This window comes from Pyrus communis, chromosome 2 (genome assembly GCF_963583255.1).
Source record: "Pyrus communis chromosome 2, drPyrComm1.1, whole genome shotgun sequence".
In the NCBI taxonomy this organism is placed as follows: domain Eukaryota; kingdom Viridiplantae; phylum Streptophyta; class Magnoliopsida; order Rosales; family Rosaceae; genus Pyrus; species Pyrus communis.
In genome coordinates, this window is record NC_084804.1 from 12487698 (window position 1) to 12504262 (window position 16565).

Genomic DNA, 16565 nt, shown 5'->3' on the forward strand with positions numbered 1-16565 from the left:
TCAAACTTGTTTGTATATGCTTCGAGATTGCATACGCCAAAAATAGGAAAAAAAAAACATTTAGAGATCAAGTAACGCGACAAAACTTTTCGACGGTTATAAATGAAAAATAACGATTTAACGGTAGTTTTAACTCCGATTTTGATGATTTTTTACAGCTACACTCCTTGACCCTATATGAATCCAATGAACTAATTCGATCGTCCATTTAAAGTATTTACACAAGTGGATACCACAAAATCTTATGTTATACTTAATGAAAGTATTAATAAACTCTAAGTGTTAGTAAATCTACCATTTTGATGGGAAACACATTGTACGAAACTAGTTTCAACGATCCAACCGTCAAACTTGTTTGTATATGCTTCGAGATCGCATACGCCAAAAATGAAAAATAACGATTTAACGGTAGTTTTAACTCCGATTTTGATGATTTTTTACTCAACCATTTGTTTGTTTTGTTTGCTTCACCAATGATGGATAAACTGAAAGGGAAGAGAAAAATTTATTAAATTCTCCAACTTTCTGTTTGGTTTTTACTAGATTTCTAGATTTCAGAATGTAGACAAGGATCTACGGCCCAAACCAAACAAGGGTCATCTCTTCACAAGGTTATAATGTTGTCGATGGAGGTTTATTTGTTCTTATTTTTACACTTGTTGCTTACCTAGTTTATCTTTCAAACTTCCTTCTCATGTGACTATTAACTCATATGATGTCTTTGTTGTTTTGGATTCTTAAGTATTTTCTTTATGTACCTCTTCTCATGTTCTGAATTTATTTTTTGCAGAAGCCTGTGAGAACATCGTTCGAGCTGATTTTGGATGGTCTTCTGTTTTTTTTGGAATTTCATCTTATTGCTTGGCAGCTTCCACCACTGCTCTAGTTTTACACACGAGAATAATTTATTCGGAATTTTTTTTTAAGACAGTCATGTTACATTTGAGAAATGTTATTCCAAATGCATCAGATTTTCTTCGTTCTTCATCACATCAGCTATAAGTTGATTGCGAGAATGCTCAATTTGTTAAAATTGTACATTTACTTATGGGACTGATGTTTTAACAAACTGCTAAATGGAAAATAAGAACAGAAACAATGTAAAGAAAAATTCAATCAGTTTGCCAGGGGTTCCATCGAGACCCCCTTTATGGAACGAAAGGAATAAACGCTACTGTGGCTATGGAAGGGGAATTTTTCTAACAATAACAAGCAAAAGTATTTCTTGTTAACCATTGGGTGAGCTCTTAATATTTTCTACTTAGGGGCCTCCTCAACATTCTTCTCGACCGATTCAGTTTTCGTAGCTGCAATCCATCCGACCATAGTGAAGATCAAATACAAGGGAGACTTCTTGGGTGCTTACTTCAATGTGGATTCAGTCTTATCTGCAGATAACTAGTTCTGCTTAATTTGCAAGAAAAATAAACGAAAGAAAGATCATTGATTTCATTGTTGAAGAAATATGTGACAGTGCTCGTAACTGTTCTACTATGTTGATTTCAAGTTGAAAAAATATTTACTCTCAGACAGAGTCACAATACTGCAGAATTATGTTTCGTACTACTATTTTTCATAAGAAATCCCGACACTTTGCTTGATTTGTTTACATATTACAATTCTTTCTCATTTCTAATAAAAAGGTGGCAGTATGCAAACGTACCTTCAGTACGATTGCAGCAAAGGTTGGAGTAGCACACTTAGATCTGTGTTTCTACTTGTATGGGGCAAACAAGACCGATGAGTTGTGGCCACCGAACCCAAATGAGTTAGACAATGCCACCTTAACGTCCAGTCTCTCTTTCTTTGGACCCACTAGTAGTTTTGTATCCTGCATTCACGTGCTGACAGAGTTAGATGATTCCAAATACACTTTCATTGGACATTATATACCAGAAAAGGGTTACAAGGGAACGGAAGACAACGTACCATGCCCTCATCTGGGTTTTCCAGATTAATATTTGGATGTATCCACCCAGTTCTTATCGCCTACCCAAAAAGAAGAAAACATGTCAAGAACTACACTTCAAGCTAAACAAACAAGAATTGTATTTGGTCTTACATATCTGGTCTAAAAATAGTACGGTTTTTCCAAGTCAAAAACATCACGTAAGTTACCTGTACTGCTGCAACAACTTCTACAGCACCAGATGCTCCCAGTAGGTGACCAATCATGGATTTTGTAGAGTTCACTCTCAACTGTGAAACGTAAAGATCTCATCGAACATAGAAATACAGGAATTAAGAAAACAGGTAACGCATCCTATGTATTGTTGTTACCTCAGGATTCTGGCCAAAACAATGAATGAGAGCATTATACTCCTTGAGATCTCCAGCCAGTGTGGATGTAGCATGTGCATTAATGTAATTAACATCTTCCCTAAGCACTCCAGACTGTTCTAAAGCCTTTTCAATGCAAAGAATAACCCCAGCCCCTGTTTCCAAGGACATTAATAAAATAATTCAAATTCCAGAACTTGATGTAATTCATTGAAACAAAGTGCAAGGCGAATAAAATTATTCACACAAAAAGCATGCTATAACGACATTAGTCATACAAATATTTCCACATAATGTTCTTTGATAATGAACCTCTACTAGATCAACAGAAACAAGTTGCCAAAAACTTCTTGGTTCCACAGCTCAACAAAAGAATGTGAGAAGCGTAGGAGTGAGCATCACATGTGAAGCTTCCACCAAGGAATTCTGCATAAATAGTTGCACCTCTTTTCTGTAATAAAAAAAAAATTGATGAATTAAATCCTCTTTTCTGTAAGATAGAAATGAATGATTAGAAAATGTGTTTGTGAGACTATAGGGGTAGCAGCAAGTTCAAGAAACGTAACAGAAAGCATGATACGGATTAACTTGAGGGAACACAGGATACAGAATGTCCCTACAGACTTTGCATCTACAACCTTACAGTTACAGATGATGTGATCCTACACAGAAAGAAGAAAAAAGGATATCCAGACAGACACCCAAGTGCCATTGCCAAGGTCAAAGATTTAGAAAATACCTTAGCATGTTCTAACTCTTCTAGAAGCAAAGCGCCAGCTCCTTCCCCCATAACAAAGCCATCACGATTCTGTCCAATAACCAAAAACAAGATTTCGTTAAAAACAACAACTAGGTAAGTCTACATATAAGTAAGAAACAATTATTACAGTTTCAAACTTTCTTTCGCAATGCAGTAACTTTGCACTTGTTTAACGTTTCTACAATTAAGAAACTCAAAGCTCAAGCTCAATAGATATGACTAGGTTTAGTTATAAATTACAACACATCATTTCAAAAGAGCTGACTAGATTCCAACACAAATTTACGTTGTGACATCCAATAGATGACATGCCTTTCGATGATTTTTACCATTCTTGTTCATAACAATATTCACAAAATTTTCATCATATAACCTAACCAATAACAGTGGAAATAAAAGAATAAATCAATCAAGCATTGTTATTGGCCACATTACACTATCCCAAGGGCGTGATGCTTTGGTCGGATCATTGTTTCTTTGTGACAGTGCTCTGCATGCCACAAAGCCTCCCAATTCTGCAGTGATAGCATAAGAATAAGATTATTATATTATTATACGTGCAACTCTGAGTAAACTAAGAAATCAAATATGCAAAGAATGGGAGCAATACCAATAGGTATCATCACTGAATCTGAACCACCATAAAGCATAAGGTCCTGCATAATAGTTCAAAGAAAATTGTAACTCAGTTATTATAATACACTCAAAGATCGTTCATCAGCATACCATTACTTTCAATTTTGCATCTAAACTACCACTAAATTACCTCACGTTGTAGGAAAATATTTTGCATCTAAACTCTACCACTTAATATGATTAGCATAATACTTACTGCTTCACCTCTAATGATATGATTAGCCGAATTCAAAATACAGAAATTGCTTGTAGCAGAAGCAGTAGAAATTGAATAATTTGGGCCCATCCAACCCTGCAAGTGTAAGAGTAAGTATCAGTTAAATGGACAAGTACAAAATCTCAGCGGTCATCACAAACTGTAAGAGTATGCATCAAATATGTATATATACACACACACATATACATATATATATATATATATATATATATATATATACTGTAGACATCGAAATTTCGGTGAAATGAATGTTAACCAATAATTAAAATTTCAACGCTTACGTGTCACATAAATTTTACATGTAGCGTGTGACTCAACGAAAAATCGAAATAAATTGGAAAGGTCATCAAATAGGACACGTGTCAATATCTGGCAGAAATGATTTATTTCATCTGATTATTTAAATCCAAAAATCAAGTTTTGGAATTCTATAAATAGGAGGCCAAGGCATTCATTTCGAAAGGAAGAAAGAGAGGAAGAAGGAAAGGAAGAAGAGAAAGAAAGGAAGAAAGAAAGGAAGAAGAGAAAGAAAGAAGGGAATTTACATCACACCAAAACCTTGAAGCCTCGAAACTCTAAAGCTCTCAAGCAAATCCCGAAGGATCAAGAAAACACTCTTCGTTCTTCGTCAAATCCTCCTTCAAGGTCAAGCCCCAACGGCCCTTGAAGAACTTCCACCATTATTCAAGATCAAGCCCCGACGGCCCTTGAAGAAAGTGTTCATCATCCGTTCATCCTAAGATCAAGCCCCAACGGCCCTTTGGATCAACAACCTCAACAAATTCACACATCCAATCGTTCTTCAAGATTAAGCCCAAAAGCCTTGAAGATCCGTTCATCAACCTTCAAGATCAAGCCCAAAAGCCCTTGAAGAAATCCACACAACCACAATTCAAGATCAAGCCCCGACGGCCCTTGAAGAAAGTGTTCATCGTTCATCATCCGTTCATTCAAGATCAAGCCCCGACGGCCCTTGAAGAAAGTGTTCATCGTTCATCATCCGTTCATTCAAGATCAAGCCCAAAAGCCCTTGAAGAAATCCACCACAACCATTATTCAAGATCAAGCCCCGACGGCCCTTGAAGAAAGTGTTCATCATCCGTTCATCCTAAGATCAAGCCCCAACGGCCCTTTGGATCAACAACCTCAACAAATCCACACATTCAATCGTTCTTCAAGATTAAGCCCAAAAGCCCTTGAAGATCCGCTCATCCATCAACCTTCAAGATCAAGCCCAAAAGCCCTTGAAGAAATCCATACATCCAGTCTTCAAGATCAAGCCCAAAAGCCCTCGAAGATCCGTTCATCAACTGTTCATCCCTAGATCAAGCCCCGACGGCCCTTTGGATCAACAGCTCATCCACAAACCTTCACCCTACGAAGATAGAATCAGAGGATCAAATTACAAAGAGATTGTAACCCCAAAATCAATACAAACAAAAAATATATTTTGTACACGTATTCTTGTCTCTTGTTTCAGGAATTTTTCGTGTTTACAAATTTGGCACGCCCGGTGGGACAATCTCTACCTCTCATCTCTGTCTCCGTTCAAGATATTCAAGCACAGTCCATGGCTTCAAACAAAGAACAAGTCATGACTATCGGCACTACCTCCATTGAAAAACAGCTGGTTCAGATGAAGGAAACAATTGCAAGGCTGATAAAGACTGCAGAGGAGAAAAACTTGCAAACCGCCGGACTCATCAACCGTCTGGAGGCGCAACATGGTGTCATAGTGAAACCAAGCTCTCTTCCAACTAAGAGGACCGAAGAAGGCTTCAACCCAAATGCCTACGAACTCATGTCAAAGGCTGGGCATGACTTTGCTTCCTCTTCAAATCTTGGAAAGAAGGTTTCAAACACCGTCAACGACAAAGATCGCGACCTCACCGAGACTCAAAAGAAGTTGAAGGAGCATGATTATGGAGTTGACAACAACAAGGCTGGACTTGGCCTCACACCAAATGCACCCGTGAAGATTTCAAGCAAAGTGAAGAAAGCTAGCGCTCAACACATCAGCGTGAGCATTGAACAAGACCAAGAAGAGCCTAAACCCTCCCCTCGGACGTCGGTCTTCGATAGGATGAGCCATTCAAGCTCCAGAACTTCAGTGCTTAATCGCATTGGTGGTCAAGACCGAACCTCTGTCTTCAAGAGGCTTAACGCGCCGACATCCCAAAGCTCTGTTTTTGAAAGGTTGTTAAAGCTTAAGAAACAAGGCAACACAGTTATCTCTCCTCTGCGACGATCAGCTTCAGAAAGATTTGAAGGTAATGAGAAGCCTTTTGGAAAGAGGAGGACAACACCAAAGGAAGAAAAGCTCGATGAGTTAGGAGAAAAAGACGACGCTCGAAGCTTGATTCCTTCAAGGATGAAGCGCCAAGCAATCCTAGAGGTCGACACAAAAGGACCACTGAAGGTAAGGAGGCGCATCATCGTCCACACAGGCAAATCTTAATGCCAACAAACTCAAGAGAACGGCACTGAAGAGGAGATCCAAGATGTTTTCTACATCACGGTTCAAGAAGGTAAAGAAGACGAAAGCCCGAGGAAATACTCAGAGTCCCTACTTTCCGACGCTGATTCGAGCGGCAGTACAACCATGCAAGTCATGACCACTGGAGCAACTTCAATCGAGGAGCAGTTAGCTCAGATGAATGAAGCAATCGCAAAGCTCACACGGACTGTGGAAGAGAAGGACTTGCAGATTGCCGCACTTGTCAACCAACTAGATGCGCTGCCCGACGTGAAAGTCGACCCAAATATTGGCCTATTAAAGAAAGAAGGCGACAAAGAAGAGGAGCCACCAGCGGAGAAAGATGAAGAGAAGTCGAAGCTAGACCAAGCAACGGCATTCATGGGATCTCTCTCTATCCAGCAGCTACAGGAGATGATCGCAAGCACTGTCAAGACACAGTACGAAGGAAGCTCGCATGACTCCGTACTGTACTCAAAGCCTTACTCCAAGAAGATTGATGCTTTGAAGATGCCAAGGGGTTATCAACCCCCAAAATTCATGCAGTTCGATGGAAAAGGCAACCCGAAGCAACATGTCGCCCATTTCATTGAAACTTGCAACAATGCTGGGACAGAGGGAGACTACCTCGTCAAACAGTTCGTGCGTTCGCTGAAAAGTAACGCTTTTGACTGGTACACTGACCTCGAACCTGAGTCTATCAACAGTTGGGACCAGCTAGAAAGGGAATTCCTCAACCGTTTCTACAGCACTCGTCGTACTGTAAGCATGCTAGAGCTGACCAGTACGAAACAGTGGAAAGATGAACCTGTCATCGACTACATAAATAGATGGCGTTCTTTAAGTCTGGATTGCAAAGATCGGCTTTCTGAAACCTCTGCCATTGAGATGTGCGTTCAAGGCATGCAGTGGGGACTACACTACATCCTTCAAGGCATCAAACCACGAACATTTGAGGAGTTAGCCACCCGCGCCCATGATATGGAGTTAAGCATCACCCGTCATGGGAAGAAAGAACAGATCGCCGACTACAAGAATGACAAAGTTTTGGGGCCAAAGGTGGATAAGGCTGCGTGGAAACCCACCAAAGAAGCAATGATGGTCAACACAACTCCAGTCAAAACCCATACACGAGGCAAGGCGATTCAAACCGAAGCTTTTCGTGATCAAGAGATACGTAGACGCACTTTGAAGGAGCTTGAGGAGAAGACTTATCCATTCCCCGACTCTGACGTGGTTGCCATGTTGAAAGACTTGCTTGACAAAAAGGTGATCGACCTACCTGAGTGCAAACGGCCGGAAGATATAAACCGTACTGACAGTCCAAGGTATTGTAAATTCCACCGCTTCATTAGTCATCCGACGGAAAAGTGCTTTGTGCTAAAAGATCTCATCATGAAGTTGGCTCAGAAAGGGATCATCGAGCTAGATCTTAATGATGTGGTGAAATCAAACTATACCTCCGTCACTTCTGGCTCTTTGAACTCAAAATCTTCACCTCAACCGCTGGGGGCATGCTCCAAAACCATGTCAGTCAAGTCAAGTGAAGTTGAAGGATGGACTTATGTCACTCCAAAGAAAATGCACAAGAAACATAGGTCTCCTCCACAAGCTCACCAATCGGAAAGGGGGCAAAGCAGCTACTGTCAACCTTCAAAGCTACATGAAAGTGTTGAGGATGATGAAGTTATGACACAAAGATCGTCCGTTGCCATCACGATGCGCGATTTCTTCCCCAAAGACTTCTTCAATCACTCAATCAAGACTCCTTGCTATAAAGATTGCAAGGAATGCCTCTCTAAGATCGTTTGACAAATTCCAAAAGCTCCTCGTTCGCACGAGCCTAAAAGGTGACACCAAACGCTCCTGGTCTGCACGAGCATAAAAGGCGACACCAAAAGTTCCTTGTCTGCATGAGCTGAAACTGCAAACGGCACCAAAAGCTCCTGGTCTGCACGAGCCTAAAAGGCGACAATCAAACGCTCCTGGCCCGCAAGAGCATAAACTGTGTACGGCAAAATCATCACCAAAATCATCACCAAAATCATCATCAAAACCATCACTCATTTGAACTACGTTATGACTTGATCTCTTCTTTGGAAGAGTACGTAGGCAACTTGAAACTTCAAAACTTCAAGTACAGTCACATCAAAATAAATAAATAAATGTTTCATTAAAGAAAGTCAATTTTATTACAAAAGAAAAGAAAAAAAAATACATATGTTACTATATATATATTCTCTATTCAAAAAAAAAAAAAAAAAAAAAAAAAAAAGAAAAAAAAGGAATGCATGTATATGTGTTCTCCCAAAATCAGCAAAAAAAAAAAAAAAAAAAAAAAAAAAAAAAGGGGCCGGCTCCAAAATTTTTTTACTCCTCTTTCCAAAGCCAGCGAGCCCAGCTCTCAAAGCCCATCAGCAACTCGCCTCTCAATTCTCAAACCCTCAATAGATTCCCCATCCCACTTTCTCTCTCTAAAATCCCAAAAATGGCTCTGCAACTGTGGGAAACACTGAAAGAGGCGATCGTGGCCTACACGGGCCTCTTTCCGGCGACCTTCTTCACTATCCTAGCTCTCCTCGTGGCCGTCTACCACGTGGCGTCGGGGCTGTTCGGGTCGTCCCACGACCACCGTCAGTTGAGCAGGAACATAAAGGAGATGCAGCCTCTCCCGCCTCCTGTCCAGTTTGGCGAGATCACCGAAGACACGCGGGTCGGGCGCGCGGCATTAGTCGACTTCTTCTCGGGGCTTCCGCTGCTGGAAGAGTTGGTGCTGGATGTGTGTAACAACATGAGAGACAGTGGGTTGGCGCTGGAAGTGCTCGGGTCCAAGTGCCCCAGGCTGAGATTGCTCAAGCTGGGCCAGTTCCATGGGATTTGCTCAGCTATTCGGTCCAAGCTCGACGGCATTTGCGTTGTGTGCAGGGCTAGAGTCGCTGTCGATTAAGAACTCGGCCGATTTGACGGACATGGGGCTGATTGAGATTGCGAGAGGCTGCATTACCTTTCGCTTTGAGTTGGGGTCGGTGAGCTGCTGACTCCATTGCCGTCGGTGGGTCTCACAATGATTGTCCCAATCTGGAGGAGATTCACATTCGGGTTGAAGGGGATTACAGGGGAAAGCACAGACCCACACAGCGAGAATTCGGATTGAGCTGCCTCGCAGGCTATCTTCGCCTGTCCAAGATGAAGTTGGATTGTGGTGATACAGTGGGTTATGCACTGACTTTAGCCTCTGGGAGAGGTTCCTCCTGGCTGAGATTGGAAGTTTGTCCCTCAGTGTACTCGACTACTGGCCCCCGCAAGACCGACGAGGATCGCCACCATTTGCTGCAACTCCTCCACTTCAAGCTCAACATCAACGATAGGCAGTATAACGGGTGTGTAGTGGCTGTGCAATGCTTGCGCAGTTTCTGTGCTTCGAAGGTCGAAGACCTTGTAGAGGTTGTTGATGTTGCACAAGAGGATTCATGCTTTCCATCTTCAGCTCTCCAAACTCCATAGCCGCTGTCAACTCCTCCCGCGGAGTGTTCCTTCTTCATCTCCACCGATGGAGGCATTTGCAGCGCTAAAAAAAAAAAAAAAAAAAAAAAACAACGGAGATCTCACCAAAACGCAGCAACAGCATCCACTAACCACCTCGAGCTCGTCACCCTGGCCACCATGATCAAAATCAACGAAGAGCTTCATTGACCGCTGTCAAACGACTAGCCGGTCTTCAAACTCGACGCCTTACACTCTGCCTCAAGCTCTGGCTGTTTCTGCACCTCCGCCATGGCTGCTGCCTTTGAATGTGATTAACAAAAACAAAGTTTGTCAACTCACATCTGCTTGCCTCTGCTGCTGCCTTTGAATGTGATTGACAAAACCAAAGTTTGGCAACTCACACCCAAAGACTTTCTCTGTCTCTTACCTCCTACTACTCCAAGCTCCTCTGCATTTCCTCCCTGCACCATGTGGGGAATATATATATAAAAAAAATATTATTAAAAAAAAAAAAAAAAAAAAAAAGGATCTTGGTGGATCAGCACCACCGAAAGTAAAGAAAAAAAAATAAAAAAAAATAATAAAGACAATGATGGTGCTTCTGGAACCATGTGTAAAAAGAAAAAAAAAATATATATATATATAATAAAAAGAAAGAAAAAAACAATGATGGTGCTTCTGGCACCATCTGAAATATATATATATATATATATATATATATATATATATATAAATGAATGGTGGATCAGTGCCACCGAAAGCAAAGAAAAGTAAAAAAAATAAAATAAATAAATAAAATAAAATAAAAAAGGAATGATGATGGACGGTGATGTATATGTTTTATCTGTATTTAGCATAATACACTGAATAAAATAAAGCATGTCCATTAATCTCCAAGAAATTACAAGTGTATACAACAAAAAAAAAAAAAAAAAAAAAAAAAGATGGAGCTTTCACAAAGGATGTTCACGTGAAGCCCCATTACTTGGCAAAACTCTAGAAGCGGAAGGCATCGGAGCAGAAGGCATCGGAGCAGAAGGCATCGGAGCGGGAGGCATTGAAGCTAGAGCATTCCAGGCCTCAATACTTGGCCAAACGCTGGAAGACCCAGGAAAAAGGTGCCTCTGGAGGAAAGACGAAAACCTTTGACGGTCACTTTGAATCCGACCTTCAGACTCTTGCAGCTCATCAAGCTTCCTCTTCATGCCCGTCGAATAGTTGTTTGCAAGCACGTGCAAACTTCTATTCTCATACTTCAGCTGCTTGATCTCTTGCTTGAGACTTTCCACCTCTGCCATCAACGATTCAACCTGACGGGAGCGAGCAAGTAGGCGTTGGCCCATGTTGGACACAGAGCCTGCACACTGAACGCTGAGAGCGAGGGACTCTTGAACGGCCAACTCATCGGACCGTCCTGAAAGCAGCCGACTATCTTCAGGAGTGAGGAGGTTCCTAGCTACTATCGTAGCTGTTGTTGCGTCCTTCATCACAGAGTCTTCACCTGTAAGAGGACCGTTAGAAGATAAAAAAGAAGGGCGCCATACATTACCTTGACGGGGCACAACCGGATCGCTGCTGAGACTCAAATCTAAGCAAAGGTTCGATGAGTTAGTCATTTTTCAAAGGTGTTCAAAGAGAAGGGATAAAAAAAATTTCAAAGGGTCGGAGACAATTTTTCAAGAATGGGCAATTTTCAGAGTGTGTATGTTGGAGTGATCGATACCTCTGTAAAAAGCCAAGCGACACGACCACCGATTCAAAAATCCGGATTTTCCTGCGTGAAGTTCGGCGACGCGTTCGCGGCTTTTCAGAAAACGCGTTCAACTTTGTCAAAAGATATCTGACAAAGTCGAGAACACGTGGAGGCCATCATCGCAACTACACGTCTTTAGCCGACAAGCGCAAAGTTCGGCGACGCTTTCTCTGCTTTTCAGAAAACGCGTGCAACTTTGTCAAAAGTGGCGCTCGTTCAGAAATCGAAGAGGCGTCGTTCAGAAATCGAAGAGGCGTCGTTCAGATATCGAAGAGACGTTTGTCGACAAGGGTAAAAGAACGGTACCACCACTTGCTATTGAGAAATCCCTATACATGTCGACCTTCATCTCTTATGGCAAGGCAGACCTGAAGAAAATGCCCAACTCTTCCTCACCTCTGAGGGCGCACTCCCAGCAAAGCCTCTCGAAGTACACAATTCTTCTTCTTCCTTTGAGAAAACCTATTCAACCTTTGAAGATACCAGATGCCTGGAGTACAGATGACCCAGGAGGAAACGATAGATTGAAGCATGTGCTGATTCATTCACCGCTTCTTCAAAAGCAAAGGTATCTCATATCATCAAGGGCGAAAGCAAAGGTATCTCATATCATGCTTTTTCCCTATCTTTTCCTTTGCCCTTGTTCTCACCTGCCAAGACAAGGACAAAGAAAGCAATATGTCGGAACCTCCACTCAAACCAGTTGCCACCAAGGAGTGAAGCACCATTTAAATGCAAAGGTTGCATTCAACTCCTGCATCGGAGGACAAATACTACAAGAAAAGATGCTAAACCTGCATAAGGAAATACCACTTCTGCAAAGGGGAGCAAGTAAGGCAAGTGAAAATGATACATCGAAGCATGTGGAGACAAGCATAACAAATATATGTGCTGATTCATTTGCTGCTTCTTCGAAAGCAAAGGTATCTCATATCATGCTTTTTCCCTGTCTTTTCCTTTGTCTTTGTTATTACTCGCATGGCAAAGTGAAAGAGAGCAGTCAGCGGCACTTGGAGTCAGTCTTCCGATCTGGAACCGACTACCTGGAATCTATTCCTGATTGCTTACCTAGTATTGCTCTCGAGTAGTCATCTTCAACGGTTGATACACTGCCAGAGAAGGGACAAGGAAACTTCAATCTTTCCAACCCTCTTCAATACGAATTGGAAAGATTGAACAAAGAAACAGGTCAGCACCTCCACCTTGTACTTGCCTGCCATATCCTGAAACCGCTCGTAGACCTTCGGGGGGAGACCAAAAGAATCCTGCTGCCCAATTCAAGAGTAGCACAAAGGAAAATCAACGAGCGGAGGAGACCAGAAGAATCCTCCAGCCCAGTTCAAGATCAAGCCTCAATGGCCCTTGAAGAAATCACAAGTCCGATTCAAAATCAAGTGTTCACCACCCTTGAATCAAATTCAACTCCATATAAAAGGAGCAAGTTCAGACCTTCGGAGGGGACCAAAAGAATCCTCCAGCCCAGTTCAAGAGTAGCACAAAGGAAAATCAACGATTGGAGGAAACCAGAAAATCTTCCAGTCGAACTCAAGATCAAGCCTCGATGGCCCTTGAAGAAATTTCCAGCCCAATTCAAGATCAAGCCCCGACGGCCCTTGGATCGACATCTACATTAAGGAACTTCAAAACGCATCTCATACACGTGACAAGCACATGTCAATGACGCGCCTTGAAGTGGGGGCATTTGTAGACATCGAAATTTCGGTGAAATGAATGTTAACCAATAATTAAAATTTCAACGCTTACGTGTCACATAAATTTTACATGTAGCGTGTGACTCAACGAAAAATCGAAATAAATTGGAAAGGTCATCAAATAGGACACGTGTCAATATCTTGCAGAAATGATTTATTTCATCTGATTATTTAAATCCAAAAATCAAGTTTTGGAATTCTATAAATAGGAGGCCAAGGCATTCATTTCGAAAGGAAGAAAGAGAGGAAGAAGGAAAGGAAGAAGAGAAAGAAAGGAAGAAAGAAAGGAAGAAGAGAAAGAAAGAAGGGAATTTACATCACACCAAAACCTTGAAGCCTCGAAACTCTAAAGCTCTCAAGCAAATCCCGAAGGATCAAGAAAACACTCTTCGTTCTTCGTCAAATCATCCTTCAAGGTCAAGCCCCAACGGCCCTTGAAGAACTTCCACCATTATTCAAGATCAAGCCCCGACGGCCCTTGAAGAAAGTGTTCATCATCCGTTCATCCTAAGATCAAGCCCCAACGGCCCTTTGGATCAACAACCTCAACAAATTCACACATCCAATCGTTCTTCAAGATTAAGCCCAAAAGCCTTGAAGATCCGTTCATCAACCTTCAAGATCAAGCCCAAAAGCCCTTGAAGAAATCCACACAACCACAATTCAAGATCAAGCCCCGACGGCCCTTGAAGAAAGTGTTCATCGTTCATCATCCGTTCATTCAAGATCAAGCCCCGACGGCCCTTGAAGAAAGTGTTCATCGTTCATCATCCGTTCATTCAAGATCAAGCCCAAAAGCCCTTGAAGAAATCCACACAACCATTATTCAAGATCAAGCCCCGACGGCCCTTGAAGAAAGTGTTCATCATCCGTTCATCCTAAGATCAAGCCCCAACGGCCCTTTGGATCAACAACCTCAACAAATCCACACATTCAATCGTTCTTCAAGATTAAGCCCAAAAGCCCTTGAAGATCCGCTCATCCATCAACCTTCAAGATCAAGCCCAAAAGCCCTTGAAGAAATCCATACATCCAGTCTTCAAGATCAAGCCCAAAAGCCCTCGAAGATCCGTTCATCAACTGTTCATCCCTAGATCAAGCCCCGACGACCCTTTGGATCAACAGCTCGTCCACAAACCTTCACCCTACGAAGATAGAATCAGAGGATCAAATTACAAAGAGATTGTAACCCCAAAATCAATACAAACAAAAAATATATTTTGTACACGTATTCTTGTCTCTTGTTTCAGGAATTTTTCGTGTTTACATATACATAGATACATATATATATACACATACATACATATAGATACACATAGATACATAGATACATATAGATATACATAGATACATATATATACACATATGCATGCATACATACATACATATATATATATATATATATTATAATCTCACCAGATCCATTGCCAGCATGTCAGAACCCATATTTGTGGTTGCGAAAGGTACACAGAAAGGGTTCATCTTCTTATAGGAAACCCGTAAAGCTTCAATTGCATCATTGAAGATCTGTTCAATATCAAAACGCAAAATGGATTTATCAAACATGACCGAAGCGATGAAAAACACATCAGATCTTGTCCCAAAAGCAGATTTTGTGGATCATTGTGAGACTATCTGGCTTGGAATTTAATTTTTGTGAGCTGCGTTTACAAGATGTTACTACAGGAGAGAGATACTGATACACTATCTTAAATTAACAAATAAAGAACATAAACAAGTCCACTTCTAAAATCAAAGAAACTAGTTTTCGTGCATCTCCACCAAAAATGACATTTGGAGGATGCGACATAACATTACAAACTGTGATTGTATATAGCCACAGTAGCGAGAATGCTCAATTTGTTAAAATTGTACATATACTTATGGAACGTATATACATATAAACAAGATATAAGCATAAACGTAACGTAAAGATTATAAGACTCACATCAGCTTGCCAGGGGTTCCACCGAGACCCCTGTGATTGTATAAGACCTATCCTCAGGATGAGAAAGTGCTACCTTCACCCCCTTTAAGGCCTTTTTAACCTGTAAGTAACCGAATGCCAATCAGTTTCCAGGACAAATATCTTTAAAAGTAACCATTTGTGAACAAACATAAGTAAATACATAGAACTCTGAATAATTTAGCCTATGTGGACATATACACCTGATCCAAATGAAGTGAATCCAAAATGAACAGGTCAATTCATAATAAAAGCAAATGATTACATGCTAAAACAAAATGCAGCTTCAAAACCGAATAAGCATGAATACTAGCATATTTGCATAAATAGAACCTATAACAAGTGTAAATAACTTCTACTTCGTTGTTCAGACTGGTAAAAAATAATTACAAACTATCAACATTGTATTTTATTTATATAGCTTAACTTTTAGATAAGTTGCCTATCAAAACTGCATGAAACAAATCAAAGTAAAAATGGAGAATACCTTCAAACGATCACGATCAGATTCTTCCCGTGCCTTTTTTTAGTTTGACTTTGCCTCTCCTCAATCTCCTGGTTTTTCCTTTACAAGTTTATATTAATCCTCATCTGAACTACAATAATAACTCTCGCTATCCTCACTACTATCATTTTCGGATTTCCATTCATCCTCATCTTCATTTGCCTCTTCCGGTGCATTGTATCGTGGCAGATCACCAAGGTCAATTGAAATTGACTCTATTGGTATTTCGAATTCGGGAACTCCAGCTACTTCAAACGGTTCTTGGACAACATTAGTATTTCGGAGTGTTTCTTCACCAATTTTTATCAAAGATGATAACTGTTGGTCAGCGATGTTGTCGTCGTTATCATCTTGATTTAGTTCCGGAATATCATATAACCCTCTTCGATCAATCTTCTGAACAACTTTCCAACCATTGCCGGCTTTAGGGTCGTCTAGAAAGAATATTTGTTTTGCCATAGTTGCCAAAATGTATGGGTCTTCATCGTACCAACGTCTGGTAGTGTTTATTGATAGTAAACCATGGTCTCGCTTAACACTCGTTCGGTTATGTGGGTTTGTATCAAACCAAAGACACTTAAACAGTATCACTTGACACCTGTCTTTGTAAAGCAATTGTACTACACTAGTTAGTTTACCATAAAAATCAATGTCTTCACTGTCGCCCGCACCCGGGACGTGGACACCACTATTTTGAGTAGACGACTTGTCATCACGTGTTGCCCCCAAGAACTTGATCTCGTTGACATGACAACCTGAGAACAATTCAACGTG

At 41.0% G+C, this 16565-nt stretch overlaps 1 protein-coding gene across 1 annotated transcript; it reads right to left on the reverse strand.

Annotated features, from left to right (window-relative positions):
- Positions 1-1158: 1158 nt before the first annotated feature.
- On the reverse strand, positions 1159-14976 carry LOC137726428 (3-oxoacyl-[acyl-carrier-protein] synthase II, chloroplastic-like). The gene is made up of 11 exons (XM_068465357.1): positions 14737-14976; positions 3873-3968; positions 3651-3696; positions 3476-3555; positions 3020-3088; positions 2659-2731; positions 2281-2447; positions 2119-2199; positions 1930-1989; positions 1664-1831; positions 1159-1388 (listed from the first exon to the last, which is right to left on the reverse strand). The coding sequence occupies exons 1-10, from the start codon at positions 14884-14886 to the stop codon at positions 1715-1717; spliced, it is 939 nt and encodes a 312-aa protein (XP_068321458.1). The 5' UTR covers positions 14887-14976; the 3' UTR covers positions 1159-1388; positions 1664-1714.
- Positions 14977-16565: the final 1589 nt, after the last annotated feature.